The sequence below is a fragment of the Amphibalanus amphitrite genome, unplaced genomic scaffold, assembly GCF_019059575.1.
Source record: "Amphibalanus amphitrite isolate SeventyFive unplaced genomic scaffold, NRLGWU_Aamphi_draft 000917F_arrow, whole genome shotgun sequence".
Classification (NCBI taxonomy): Eukaryota; Metazoa; Arthropoda; class Thecostraca; order Balanomorpha; family Balanidae; genus Amphibalanus; species Amphibalanus amphitrite.
In genome coordinates, this window is record NW_024882411.1 from 97,930 (window position 1) to 113,066 (window position 15,137).

Consider the following 15,137-nt stretch of genomic DNA (forward strand, 5'->3'; position numbering starts at 1 on the left):
TGCAGTGATCTCACACTTTTGTATTAAAACGTGATCAATGGTCAAAATCAGCCTCAGACATACCAAACTGATTGCGGTAAATCAATAATCGCATTGAAACAACAGCGCTCATGACAAATCCAGTTCCCACATCAAAGTTGGATTGCCAGTAATCGAAAGAAAGCTAGAAATAACATTAGCACATAATCTAAAATACAATTACTCAGTTTATTGAATGCATGATTCACACCACAAAACGACAAATATGGAAACCCCCGTTTCATTAATATACAACATCGCTTTGTACTTGAGGCCAAGCCATTAGCACTTATAAAATGTTACCTACGCAGCCAGGTCCCGGGCGGCGCGCGCTTTGGAGAGCTATTCACGCTAAAAGTGGGACCGGCCGGCCGCGCCTGGCGCCGCCGCATCTCCGGTCCGGCGGGGCGTGCTGTCACTCGGAAAAGGCACCCGCACACGGCCGCGGTGCGGGCGCGCCAGCCGCCGCGACGCCAGCCCGGTAGCCGATAGGTTAAGAATGCCGATGCTCTCTAAAAAGGGACGACTCGTGGACCACCCGAGGCACCGTTGCCTGACCTCACAAAGCAGCAACGCCTTCACAAAACACATGAACCCAACGTGCAAAAGAAGTCATAAAACCGCACGATTTAAAACCAGCGTTGCTGTGGCGAGTGGCTACCACTGCCGCGCCACCAGCCCACCAGATCACCATAATACCAACCAGCTAGGGGTCACACTAGACACATCATAAAGCCTCTCTCACACGCTACACCCACCCGTGCCCTCACTCAGTCCGCTGTGTTACACACGCACTCGGTGAGACTATCCCACACCGGACGCGCCCTCTCGCTATGTGCGCTCAGTGCCGGCCGGGTGAGGGCGCCGGCGGCCGGCGGCCCGGTCGGCTGTTCCACCGCTGTGTCAGTCCCGTCTGCACGTGCTGCAGATGCACCTGCACCTGGTCCTGGAAGTCAGCCAGGTGCTCGGGTCGCAGCGACTCGCGGATCTCGCGCATCGTCTCCTCCAGAGAGCTCAGCTCGAACGGGTTCATCTCGGCGTCGGCGAAATTCTGCAAGTGGGGACGTGAGAATGGCACAGTTAGTATCGAGTGGTTGCGGTAAACCAGGTCAAATCGAGCGGAAACGGCAAAACAACCCTATCACTAACCAGTCAATGCCAAAAAGAGGAGCATTAAAATTTGAGTAAGATTACAAATTTGGTCTGAAGAGAAACACCGATACTTAAGTGAGATTGATACCAGCTGACTAGAAACTCGGGAGCAGGGATTCCGATAAAATCCAGTCTCATCTATCATAGGAAGACTACGCCGCCTGCGTAACTGGCTGTCAATCAACCACGACTGACCCAGTCATAATCAGCTAATCACGGGATCACCGTGCCGTGCGCGGCAGACTCAACAAAGCCCCACCTATCACTAAGCGCGACCGACTCCTCTCTTCAACTAACCTTGACTTGGAGGAGGAGCGAGGTGAGCCTCGTGATGAGCTGGAGCACATCCGAGTCGCTGGAGACCGGCTGGCCGCGCTGGGAGCGGCCCGTGAGCGCCGCGGACACCTGTCTGCCGGCCTCCTCGTCACAGAGCGTCTTCATGTGTGTGGGCAGCACGGCCGGCACCAGGCCGTTCTCCGGCATCAGCTGGTGGCGGGGGGAGGGAGGTTTGTCACTACAGAGTACAGATGGCAGTTACGTCGCACGCAAGCACGGCTTACTGTTGCGGGCAGCTGGCAAACGTCACACACTCAACGGCTGTAGGCGGAAGGGACAAGCGTGCGCTCTAGTTATTCAGACGAAGCATGATGAAGAGCATCCAGGAAAATTCAGATAATCCCATCAGCAAAAAAAAAAGCAAAACAAAAACAAAAACAATAAGGGTAAACAAGCAAAATCGCCCAACGCTGGAGTCGTTCTATTATATCACACTTCTGCTGAGCTCTCGTATTACATGCGCATCATATATCCATGCACGTTTAAAGATTACGGATACGATACAATACAGCTCTTGGTAGGTATAACAAGGCTAGTGGGTAAACGAGCGGCATGATACACCCGCACACTGTCCGCACTCCCGCTCATCTCATCGCTGACAGCTCCTACGATGGCAGGTGGCAGCACTGCCGACCAGCTGACTGACCTGCTGTCAGTGCTGTCAGGCAACCCTGCCCAAGTGTCCCAGCACCCCACTTACTACCTGATGGACCTGCTGGCCCTTAAGGCTGAAACAGACTCTTTCACTGCCGACCACCGATCCACCTCACTGACCTCCTGAACATCTGGCCTGTCATTGACCTGGCTGCATCGCTAACTAGCTGACTGACCAGCAGCAAGTGACCAGCGCATGACTACTATAGACTGACCTGTACACGATGATGATGAATTGGGGTTTGGGGCTGACCTGTACTACACAGTCACTGACCTGTACACAGCACTGGCAAGTCACCTGACTGGTACGATTGCAGCAGTCACGGGTCAATGCCTGACCTGACTGGCCTGTTCTCAGCACTGCTAGTGCTGACCATCCCACTGACCCCAGCAGCTGACGACCCAACTGACCTGCTGGCAGCACTGCTGAGTGCTGACCACCCCACTGACCTCAGCAGCTGACCATCTCACTGACCTGTTGGCAGCACTGCTGCACGTCGGTGGTGGTCTCCCGCAGCTGGCTGTTGATGCCCTCCAGTTGGAGCACCAGCTGGGCGTATCGCCGCTGAAACTCGTCCGTCAGCGGCTGACCATACAGCTGGGCGCGCTCTGCCTCAGAGTTCATCGACTCCAGCCGACTGACCCGCTCACGCTTCACCAGGAGGATCTTGTTCAGCCGCACCTGCGTTGTGGTACGGAGGGAAGGTCAAGGGACGGACACGGACGGGACTGCAGCATTGGAACATGTAGGACGGCAAAGGAACGGAACGGAGATGAGGAGAAAGGGAAAGGGACAAAACGGCAGGGAAAAGAGGAACAAGGACGAGACAGACTGAGGCTTGACGGGGAGACGGGGACGACACTAGACGGGCAGGGCGAAATAAAATATAACCCTCGTTAGAAAGCAGCAGGGCACATTTCTGTTTTGTGACGCGAAACGGATAGCATACTTAGTACTTACACATAAATAATTTTAAACATAAAAAACAAAAAAAATTCGAATTCGTTTTATGATGCGTCTCTTAGCACGTCGGCACAGAGACGCATCATAAAACGAATTCGAAAGATGCCGAGCTGACAGGTCACAGATGGACAGCTGCAGCTGACATACTAGTCACATAACACATCGTTTCCAGCATAAATGAAATACACTGATTGATAGTCAGAGCTGGTCGTTCACTGGTCCGCAATAGCATGGTCGTCCATGCCCTCCAGAGTAGAGCATATGCTCTGCTTCCCAATCGCACTCACCACATGCAAGAGAAACTTGATGGAGTATCCGTTGACGACTCCGGTCTGGTCGAGGAGGCGCAGCTCCGACTTTGCCGGGGTGCCGGCCGACATGAGCGGGTCGTTGGCCAGCGGTGAGCGCAGCTCGGGCAGACTGAAGCGGGGCGGCGTGTTGAACAGGGACGGCCTGGCCGAGCCGGCGCGCGCGAAACTGGCCGTGGGCACGGTGTCGACTGGCTCGATGGCGCGCACCTCGTAGTCGGGTACCGACTGGGTCTCCAGGCCGGGCTTGTCGAAGGAGACCCGGTACTGGGCGTTGGCGCCGTCCAGTGCCTGGATCACACCTACCGACAGACGGGGAAGGGCGGCATGTCAGAGACACGGGTCATCGTCACACGGACAGCGCTCGATTTGAGAAACAAACAGTGAAACCCGGATGTACATTTCTCCCTATATCATGGGATCGCATATTGTACACCATGACAAAAATCCAATTTAGCCCCGAGATCACTTCAGACACCATCCATGTCGTCTGTTCCCGTTCTTCCTTGTCCTCCCCGCCCCGCCCACCACACCCTACCGAGCAGCTCGACCGCATCTCTCACCTGTGAAGAGGCCGTCCTGCGGGTGGCGCAGCCGGGCCGTCACCCGCGTGCCGATGCTCAGCTGCACGGGCACCTCGTCGGGCATGTTCTTGAAGAAGGACCGGTCGTAGGAGCGCCGTTGCTGACTCTGCATGTAGCGCACCTTCTGTCGCAGCATCTCCAGCACATTGCGCTCCTCGGTGAAAAACGACTGACGATCGCACGGGACAAAATTAGTGTGCCTCCTCCACACAGTAACAGGATACAGAGCGCACAGGGAAACGGTCAGTAAGACACATCCATCCACTCAATTTAACATGAGAAAAATTGTTAATTAATGGATTAAAACATAGTCTAAACAGCAACCCTTTCAGCTTAGCATGAAAAGTTCGTCTCATGCCAATATATTTAGCCATAAAATTGTTACGAGCGAGCGAGCGCAGCGAGCGAAGTGAGTCTTTTCAATATAACGGAAAAATCTCAGTATGAGCAGCCCGGCCCGGCCCGGCCCGGCCCGGCCTGTAACGCTTTTGAGAGGCTTATATCTCAGCAACCGCTGGACCGATTGGCCTGCGGTCTTTTTTGTTGGGTAGCCCCATCCCTTCTACCCCGTAATTGACTACTTTTGATACATCTCAGTGACCGTCGTGGCACGTGCCACGTGAAAAGTCAAGGGTGTTCAAGCTGTTTTGCAAAAGTAGTGATTTTGAGAGGCTCATATCTCAGCAGCCGCTTGGGCGATTGACTTGCGGTAATTTTTATAGGGTAGCAGCATCCCTTCTACCCAAAGTAGGATACTCTCGATGCATGTGGGTCACCCCTAGTGCACGTGCAAAATACAACAATAAGAGGTGTCAAATTTGTTCCCATTTCAGTAACTCGGTAATTACTGGGGCGATTTCGCTGAAACTTGGCATACAGGTAGGCACCCACCAGGCAATGCATTCCCATGTGTTGCGGTTAGGGTGCTACTGCACGTGCGCACGTGCAGGGGGCGTTTCCAGATCTCGAGAACGGCTGGGCCGATTGCGCTCAAATTTGGTACACGGTTGGGGACCAGTTAGTAGGGTGCCGTGCAAAAGTCATTTTGGACCCCGTTTGCACGTGCGCACGTGCAGAGTGCCGCTTCCAGATCTCGGGAACGGCTGGGCCGATTGCGTTCAAATTTGGCACACCGCTAGCGACCAGTTAGAAGGGTGCTTTGCGCAAGCCCGTTGGAAGCACCCTCTCGCCCTTCCGCACGTGCAGGGCTCACTATCTCGCTCGCTCGTTCTTCGCCCAAAAGGCGTTTTACTGGTAGATTAGGTACTTACCGGTGAACACCTCCGTGGTTTTCCCATCTGGCGCCGAATTTTACACCATTCGGTTCGGGTGAGTTGGGTGGTTTTCAGCTTAGGGAACTGCTCCTTCAAACATATTAAAAAATCGTTGCTGCCAGAAAACAGGCATCTGGAAAAAGAATGCATTATATCAACATGAATAAAAAGGGACCAGAACCTCTGACTGAGAGAACCCGCTAAGCTGAGCCTGTTGCGCAAGCTCCGAGGTTCTACCGTCCGAGGGGGAATTCGGGGTATCGGGGGGAAACATGCAAAATTTTAACAAGCCATTTGGCCCGACACGGTCCGACCCACTCACGGCCATCATCCCCTACCCCTAGGGAGTTCAATATCGAGCGCCGGAATGACTTGGAACCGGGCTCTCACCCCTGAAGCTCGAATTATTGAGCAGGACACGCCTCAGATTATGCGTAATGTTCATGTCCCGTATGCTTATGTCGTGTGATATCGGTCAACTTGCCCGTCGTGCAGCACTACGGATTTCACCCTCTTTCGATCGGGATTACATCATAAACGATTTTTTTTGGTGCGGATACTAAAAAGTTATCACCGAGATCGGACAACGCTAACTCTCCGGCTGGCAGCTGGATTTATGAATGCATGAGGGGCAAATATTATGCCGCCTACGATACTCGAGCGCGCTGCCGACCGGTGCAGGCCAGCTGCAGCCCACGAGCCGGACAAATGCGGCCAGCAGCCGAACCGTTCTTCGGTTTGGGTCAGATATACATCAACATTGGCAGCATATGCTAAATGGAAGCTAAACGTAATCCGTCTAATGACAACTTACATACTCGCCCTGGCACAGCATTTCCATGACGCGACCCCCCCCCCCCTTCGCGTATCGAAACTAAGCGTCGTAGCGCTTCGCAATACAGACTAGTCGATTGCTCTTAACGAGTGCTCGCGATTGGTGGCATAATTTTTGACCCTAGGTCAATATTTGACCCAGTTATGGCGGGTTAAAGGTCAAATTTCGGGGAAAAGCTATAATTTTTCAAAGTACTTAGCCAAAATTAGCGAAACTATGAAAGATAGCGACATATTGAAACTTCACAGCCGTGTTTCTCAACAAATTAGCAATAAAATGATGTATAGTTGACTGCATTTCAGTCATTACAGGCGTGACACGGGAGGTCACACCCGCCGCCGGCGAGGACGGTCGCCGGCGGAAGTTCAATCTAGGTAATTGACCTAGGTTGACCTTGTTAAGGTCAAGGGATAGTTTTGAAGGCGTTTAGGTGAAAACTGAAAACAATTGAAAACATATGTGAAAACTGAACCATAGATTCGGATTCAGGACCCCAAGAAACCTCACTAAACACAGTTCATATCACGGAGGTCAGCGTGTGAACATGCGAGGTCATTGACCTTGGTTGACCTTAGAAAGTTCAACATACAATGTAAATATTCACGTCCTGTCAAATTCTGACATAAATCATACGGAGTAGTTTCGTTCTTGTCGATGAGATCATGTCCAGTTACGGTATGTACGATTTTGTCACAAAACGGTCGGAGGTTGTACCTATGGCGTCATAGCTCGGTGCCATAATATAGCGTCATAGCTCGGTGACCTGACATGACCTGAAAATGTTTCTTTTTTTTTACCAAAAAGGTGCGCAAAGGATGCCCAAGAGGGTATTGAAAATTTCAGCACGATCCAACTTTTCTGCGATGTTCGGCGCGCATCGCAAAAAAAGCTCGGGGGGAGGGGTCGCATCGACCCCCCCCCCCCCCGTTGCCAGGGAGAAGGTTAATGGGAAAACTACCAAAGTCCGTTGCTACCAATACAGTGCATACTTTTTTATAGAATATAGATATAACGACAAAGTACAAAGTTCAAGAAAAAAAATGAGCCATGACCTGACCTGGCCTGGAGTTCAATGGCTGGATATCTTAGAATATACAATTGGCCGTCATTTAGCCTGCGCAAATACACTAGTCGGAGTTTCCATTTCCGACATGTTCGTGACGAGAGCCTGGTTTGATCTCTTTGTCGCAGCCATTTATGGTTGACAGGGATTTCCTGCGGCTAGCAGTAGTGGTCCTGCCACAGGCATATGAAATCCGTGAGTGGGGCGGATATGCAAGTACATACGAAGCCCAGCTGCTGTTCAGGCCCGACAATTTCGACATAAATCATGGCTTTTGTCGGTCAGACGGTTACAGACAGGATCTGCCCAACAAGCTGAGATTGCTTAGCATTGGTTCTGAACTCAGAAATCAGTCAACATGAGATCCTCACCAATAGTTCTCTCAATGCCAGCAACTTGTTTTTCGCCGAGGTGCAGATCATTAAGGGTCGAAATGTCCGGGACATTGCATTACCGCTTCCTTACTGGCCTGTCTATCCAATATCGGAAAATACTATACGGGCGATGATTTACCGTGGGTGATATGTTAACTTTAAACATAATAATTTCTTGCATTAAAAAAGCAAACAAGGTCTATACTTACTCATCGATTGTGCTGTAGAACCACTCGTAACAGACGAACTTGTGTGCCTTGGGCAGTTTCAGCAGGTTACGGAGCCGCAGACCGAGTGCGTGCGCCTCGCGCTGCCGGTTTATGGTCACCCTGCCGGCCTCCAGAGCGGGGGCGGCCGGCGCGACCGTCCGTGGCAGGATCGGAGTCGGAGCCGGAGCCGGAGCCGGAGCGGGCGCCGGGGCGGCGGCCGGCGAGCTGCTCATCTTGTGCAGCTGAGCCGCCGCCGCCACAGCGGCTGCCCGCGTCGGCGTCTTCTTGGGCGTGGTGACGACGGCTCTCACCGGGGAGGCGGCAGCGGCGCCACGGAGCGGCGTCAGCCGACCGCGCACCGGCGTGGTGGGCTCGGCCACCCGCTCCCGTGGCGGCGCCGGAGATTTTTTCGGCGATGCTCGCACCGCTGGGCCGCTCACGTGATCGTCATCGAAGTACAGACGGTTCTTTTTCCGTATCCGCTGAGGCTGGAAAGCAGCCAGATTCATGAATTTGCAAGAAAATTAAAAAGGCAAACAATAGCCGCATATAGTAAAACATGGCAAAACTCCAACAAAGCAATCTTTCCTAAATAGGATGATCAATATTAATGCAGTAATATCAAAACATGATAGAATTGGTTAACTAAATTATGCCAAATATATCCTTGACAGTTATGGCAATGAGTGTTAAAATTTAATTGCTAGGTACTAGATACTAGGTAGGCAAATAATTAACAGATAATGAAATTGGTCAAAACAAAAGGAGCCTTTCCAATCTCAATAAAATAATTAACTTACTGTACCCCTCCTATTATATAGGAGTGGAGTGGATCTCTTTTCTGGTGTTTGTCTTGGACTAGCTCCATTCTTTCCAGCTGGTTGAAGCCCAAGTGCTGAGAGAAAGCCTGGCCGGCTATCATTTGAGTTCTCATTCTCGAAGTCTTCATTTTGAAGATTTTCACCATTTTCAATGTCAAGAGGATCCATGTCAGAAGAGACTACAGTGTCACTTGTATCCTTTGTCCCATAAAATCCACCATTCTTGATGGTTAGTAAAGCCTGGGCAGATTCACCTGAAAATGAAAAATAATTACACAATTTATGGAATGTACACTCAAGAACCAAAAATGAACAGGAACAAATGAGCAAATACTGGCTGATAAACAGTTCTGATTTTAAATTTTATTATCATTACAACCACTGATAAAGCAATTAATATCACCTACCGTAAAACGGGGCTATAAGGGACAGGTTTTGACTTTGACAACCTGTCATTCAAAGGTTATTGCTTACACAGGCTTCAAACTTTGTCACTTTTCAGGTCTTGACTAGGTCTGTCTTTTGGCATAATATGCATTTTATTGGTATCATAGATGTATGATTTTTTTTATTTTTGTTGCTTGTCCCTTATAGCCCCGCACCGGGGTTTTAAGGGACGAGCACTGTTATGGCCTTTTAAACTCTAGTAGCACCATCAAATGGGCTTTAAGGGACACAGACTATGTTTTTAAAAATGTTTACTGCTTTCCTGTGCAAAATATTTGTTTTTTAAGTGCACATACAATGGATTGGCATCCATCAAAGTTTCCAATGGAGGACGGAAAAGGTAACTTCCTTTTTCAACATAAATACCATAAAGGAAACTCAAATATGGAAACATAATAATGTGTTATTATCCAAACACAAATGATATGAGTACAACCACTTGATAATGAGGCATTCTCCTGCCATTCTGAACTCCAGAACACCATCCACCAGAAGACTGCAGAGAGTCTCTGGCAGCTCCTTGGAGCTGGAGGTGTTTGATATCAGCTCACTCATTGTATTCCTTGACCTCTTTGATTTCCATGATTCCCCTGGTGAGGTATTTGGGTTCTTGGATCTTTTGCACAATGTCTGAGAAGGGGTACACCACAGGACATCCTCTGTCCTCTCCAAGGAATGTGGGATGGCCCGGTTTTCAGGTAGCAGGTGCCTTATTGTGCCTACATGACACTTTTTGGGATCCCAAACTTCTGCTCAGCTACCCTGAAAGGCATCCCTCTGTTCACTGCATCCACAGCTTTCATGATTACATCTTTCGAATATGTTTTCCTTGTTTTAACTCCTCGCTTTGACTGGTAATGACGGTGTCCCTTAAAGCCCCGTTTTGACATCAAAATCTACCTGAAACAGAAAAAAAAACGGAAATGAGGATGAGGCAAGGAGGGTACATGGATGTAATTTCATGGGCATCTTCAGGATACATGTGGTCATTGACTATACCTTTGTGAAGGTCCCAGAGTCCGTGGTTGTGTTTCCACAAGCAAAGTTTTCGGGGTTACAATTTTGTTGCGAATTTGGCACTTTTTTCAAAAGCTCATAGCATGAGAACAACAACAAGCGTCTTGGAAATGGTGATGTGGCATGCATGTCCAGACATCAGTGTTTCATATTATATATCTATTTCCTTTTGTTTCTCGTTCACTGTATTACCCAGATCCCTCAAAACTTTTTCCCGAAATTTGTCCCCTATAACCCCACTGTCCCTTATAGCCCCGTTTTACGGTACTTGACTAGTATCCTATGTCAAAAAGTCAATTCATATAAAACATTTTTGAGTTAGACAATCAATAAAAATAATACACATGCCACTTCACTATTAATTATTAAATGTTAAATCAATATTGATCCAATGGGTAACATAATATGTGAAATGAAAGAAAGGAGCTTAAACTGGCATTGAGCAAAATATTATTACTAATAATATTGATTTCATTGTGAATGCAAGTAGGTACCTAATTGGCAGGCAAATCTGCAAATGATCTGAGATTGTGCATAAACATAAAGAACATTGATATGTTAAACATTGTTTAGTTTGATTTGTAAGAAAAATATTTGAAAAGAATGGAGAGAGAGAGAGAAATAGTTTGAAATGGAGATGTAGCAATCTCAGTAAGCCATTCAGGATGCAAGGGAAATAGAATAACTAGAGATAAAATTTGCTAAAATTCACTAGTCCTCAGGATAAAAACCACCCAGATATTGGATAAGTGCCTAACTAATTTAAAAATAGTGATTCAATTGAAAGCACTCTACCAGAGTTAGCCGTGAGCATTCAACGGCATTACTGTTACAGGATAATTCCCCAGCTCTTTCACCACCAACAACAGCATATTGTTCCCTGTGTTCAGAGAAAATGATGGTAATATGGTTATAGAGATATAATCCAATTTTCCTGAACATGACCATGTTAAATTCAAATCAAATTTAATGCATTCAGGCGAGCCATATATGCCACAAAAACCATGCGAAATAATTCAAGTCTAGCGGTCGAAAATAACTGCTTAAGGTACGGAAACGAATGCTCATTGCATGAACACAATAAAAACGAAACAATTAAAGCAATATAACATAATTACAGGTCAAAATACGCATTTGAAAGCCCGTCCCCCACATTTACTTTCAAGCGAATCCGCCATGTTGACAAATGTGTTGACTAACTTTTCACTCTTCTTATATATTTACTATGAATTGGTTCATAGATTAAGATAGGATTAAAAATTTCATTTTTGTTACATTAATTATTTCAGTTTTCATAAATACCTTTCATTGCTAAAAACATTTTTTGAGAAAATGTCATCACTATCGTACGAAACCGCGCAAATCTTCAGCTGACTCGTTAGAATCAACCACTAAAACAAAATTCCAAAGAAGTCATGATATTCAGAAAAATTAGGACATTCGACATTTTTGAACATCTTTTTAATCAAAGCATTATCACCGAAGAAAAGCTAGAATTATTAGGAGTTTGTCGATTTCTTATTCGAATATAGGTACACGTTTCGTAGTGGTATGTTGAAGTTACAGCGGTCAGTGCATATCGTGGATTTGTTCTTGTTCTGCTCGAGTTCTTACCAAATGCCAAACTATGGGCTTTCGGTCAGGTGCCTGGGTTGAGGAATGAGTCAAGTTAACAATAAAAAACATGTGGGAACGGAAGCCGGTTTACTTCGTGGATCAATGACCGATAATGCAATTTGACAATCGACGGACGTTGGTCGGACGGTAGGGCGCGTTTCAGAGACGGTATCACCCAAACTTGTCGTGTTTTGTTTATAATGAGTACCTAGTAGGGCGAGATCAGCTTCGGGCTCAATACTCAACACCTGCTCAATTTTCAGGCTGATATTTTGATCTGCCGATCCATCTTAACAAGTGACAGCAGTTGTATTTTGTGAATTTATGTAAACTGCTTTGACGCTCGGCATTGGTCTTCTTCGATGAGGATCTGCACAGTAGCGGCGGAACACCAGTAGCGGGGGCACTGGCGCACTGCCGACTTTTGGTCCCATTCATTCCATGCAATGCCCATAGGGCTAATGTTAAAATGACAAAATCAAAGGGGAGCACGGTGTCCGGGTCCCCCCCCCCCTTTCCGCCACCTATGAATTTGCATTCTACCTACCGGATGGTGGTGTACTATATGGAGTGGACACTGGCGGATCAAGAGCCTGCCGGACATATAGTTGATGGGATGGAGATAACATACAGGGTGCGCAAAAAGTTCTGGCCCTCTTACAGTAAGCGCTCCTACGCGTGCTGCGGTTGCTTTTCGGGAAGCCAATAGCCGCACGCAATATCTTCAATGATCCTGCTACACAGCCAGATGGCGAACAAAGCAGACCATTGACGGCCAGTCATGGAGGCAGGCTAAACGTCACATTGTCGTTGAATACCCGCGCGCGGCGGCCGAATCGGGCATGACTGTTGAGCAGGTTGCGATGAAATCTGGAGCCCCCTGCGAACAATTACGCGTGTCAAAGTCAAATACGAATAGGGGAGATCCTGGAGGATGCCCTCAGGTCAGACCGGTCACGTCCAGTCAAAACTCTAAAAATGTGCCTGCCGTGTCTTAGGCCATCCAGGACAGCCCACTGCCCGGGCGGCAAAAAGTGCCCAACCGTCTTCAATGCCAATTAGAAGATAAACGGGACGATGTATTAGCGTGGCTGCTTGACAGTGACGTCATCCCATGGATCCCAAAGACGTATCCAAAAGTCGATTTCGTTTTCCAGCAGGACACTACACCCGCAAACAACGCAAGTTTCATCCAGCACAAGCAAACGGAGGAGCTCGGGGGAGAAGCCCATTGCGGGCTTAATGACCACCCGACCTGAACCCCTTGACTAAAGCATCTAAAGCGTTTTGCAGGATGAGGTCCAGGGAGTGTCCCATCCCAATTTGGAGGCCCTGAAGGCACACATCGTGAAGATGTGGGAGACGAAGGACCCCACCTACATCATCTAGACATGCTAGTCTTTCCGCCTCCGTGTGGAGGTCATTGCCGATAAGGGGGTTATATCGCGCATGAGGCGAGTGAAAGTATCTGGTTTGATAATGCAAGCCAGTATTTGGTGTTAGTGTTGATTTGATAATATTCACTCCGATTGCACTCGTTTATCGAAGCCGAAATGGGCCAGAACTTTTTGCGCACCCTGTAGGTACAGCCCTCTGCAGACTGCGTGGTAGGTATTCTTTTTTCGCCAAAACCGATAATAACTCAAAGGCTAAGTTATCAGTCGGTCGGATCTCATTGCATATAGATGCGCCATGCTCCACTCCTTCGATTGGGTCTATCACGGAACAAAGTATACGCCTGGTGTAGCAACAAAATGCAAAAGTTCGTTTTGGGGGCGGATATAAACTTTTGTGTGTTGTTGCCAAACTAGATGGAAAATGTATACCAAAATAAGCCCAATCTAAGGTGCGGAGTCTCGTGCGTCTTGCTGTTACGATGTCCGAGTGACCGTTAGCATAGTATTCGCGTTATTCTCGGTTTTGTCGAAAAAAGAATACCTACCACGCAGTTTGCAGAGGGCTGTACATACATTTCCATGAAAGATTAAATGCAGGACCAAGTTGTACTAAGTCGGTATACCGATCTGCATTGGTTTTGCCTGTATTTACCTACACTCACAATAGTGCATTGTTGTACCTCATCGCTCTCAAGCTCGTTGACATGTGCAGTTTGTCTGATCTTAGTAAGTTGTCTAAGTTAGCTTGTTTCATTTTATATTTTACATATGCAACATGTCGTATAAACTATAAATTATCGCTTAATGTATAAAAACAAAAAAAGTTATCAAAACTGGCCGAACAAACATGGCACGAACGATCGGCGTCAATTGTCGTCATGGTTTGTCCGCGCTCCGCCCGACAGCGCAACCGTTTTCCGGCAGGTGTCGCACCGATCATCATTCTTCGTTGATCCAGCACTCGTCGCAGGGAGCCCAATTGGTGATCTCATGTGAGCGGAACCAGAGCCAGATTTCTCGCTCGGCCGACGCCACAGAGTCGGAGCCGTGAACAATGTTCCTGCGGGAGAGAGTGCTATAATGTAATGTTCACATTACATCTGCAGGCAATGACACAGAAATTAAATCCCAAATACATAAAAGATAAATATGTAAAAAAAGATTTGCAAGAAATGCCTAGGTACTACTTAATATCACTTAGTTATAGCTTTCCACAGCAGCTAGAAGGAACATACCGTCCAACCTGGAGAGCAAAGTCACCCCGGATAGTCCCTGGCGCCGAGTCCTGAGGCCGTGTTTCTCCCAGCATGGCACGTCCGATCTGCACAGCATCCTGTCCCTCCCAGACCATGGGCACCACAGGACCACTTGACATGTATTGCACCAGGCCAGCAAAAAACGGTTTGTCCGCCAGATCCTCATAGTGCTGATGCAGATGCTGCACAGATGACTGTGAATGACAGAAAAGGTAGAACATGTAAAACCTATGCTGAGCACTTAAAGGTTGAACAGGAATATCAATAATTCAATTCTTGAAAATTCTTAGTCCGCTCACTATCACCGAAAGGTTCCGCGTCAAATTTGCAGTAATGAAAATCAACATGAACATACCTGCATAAATTTCATAGCAAGAAGCTTGAATCCTCTTCGTTCAAATCGTCTGATTATTTCTCCAACCAATCCCCGTTCAACACCATCAGGTTTGATCATAATAAAAGTTCTTTCTCTCCTTCCTGACAGCCTGTCACTAATAAAGTGATATACTGACAATAAAGTACCAAGCACCATTTTTATTATTTGCAAGTATTTGACTGCACTTTAACACTGATAACCCGGATAATCTGCCGAAATACGCGAGTAAACGGACTAAGTTCCAATCGTTCCAATAGATTTGCAATGGATATCCAAATAATCCACATTTGAATGTCCTGCGCCGTTTTCCTCTCATCTTTTTGCTACCAACTTTTGAGGCAGCATTTGAAGGAAACTCGAATTTTTCATAGCCGCTTTGTTCCCGTAATGTGCTCACGGAACTTTTATTGATATTGTCGATTTTCAGATTTCATG

General features: G+C 47.7%; 1 protein-coding gene and 1 long non-coding RNA gene across 10 annotated transcripts in view; both read right to left on the bottom strand.

Annotated features, from left to right (window-relative positions):
- The window catches only part of LOC122368046 (protein lin-9 homolog), a 21,942-nt gene continuing 6,805 nt past the window's right edge, over window positions 1-15,137 (bottom strand). For 4 of the 9 annotated variants that reach the window (XM_043341650.1, XM_043341653.1, XM_043341654.1 and 1 more), the window contains exons 2-9: window positions 8,572-8,846; window positions 7,772-8,259; window positions 5,288-5,423; window positions 3,996-4,185; window positions 3,412-3,734; window positions 2,636-2,842; window positions 1,468-1,656; window positions 1-1,069 (exon numbers count right to left, since the gene is read on the bottom strand). In XM_043341650.1, coding sequence (XP_043197585.1) covers window positions 860-1,069; window positions 1,468-1,656; window positions 2,636-2,842; window positions 3,412-3,734; window positions 3,996-4,185; window positions 5,288-5,423; window positions 7,772-8,259; window positions 8,572-8,760 — 1,932 coding nt within the window. In that variant the 5' untranslated portion in view covers window positions 8,761-8,846 and the 3' untranslated portion in view covers window positions 1-859. Of the gene's footprint in view, window positions 1,070-1,467; window positions 1,657-2,635; window positions 2,843-3,411; window positions 3,735-3,995; window positions 4,186-5,287; window positions 5,424-7,771; window positions 8,296-8,571; window positions 8,847-11,059; window positions 11,069-11,174; window positions 11,332-11,358; window positions 11,472-15,137 lie in introns of those variants that run through there. The other 5 variants (XM_043341651.1, XM_043341657.1, XM_043341649.1 and 2 more) reach the window with 5 other exon arrangements.
- LOC122368047 lies at window positions 13,811-14,973 on the bottom strand. Its single transcript, XR_006254170.1, has 3 exons — window positions 14,682-14,973; window positions 14,306-14,520; window positions 13,811-14,130 (listed from the first exon to the last, which is right to left on the bottom strand). It is a non-coding gene; the product is annotated as an uncharacterized LOC122368047 (long non-coding RNA).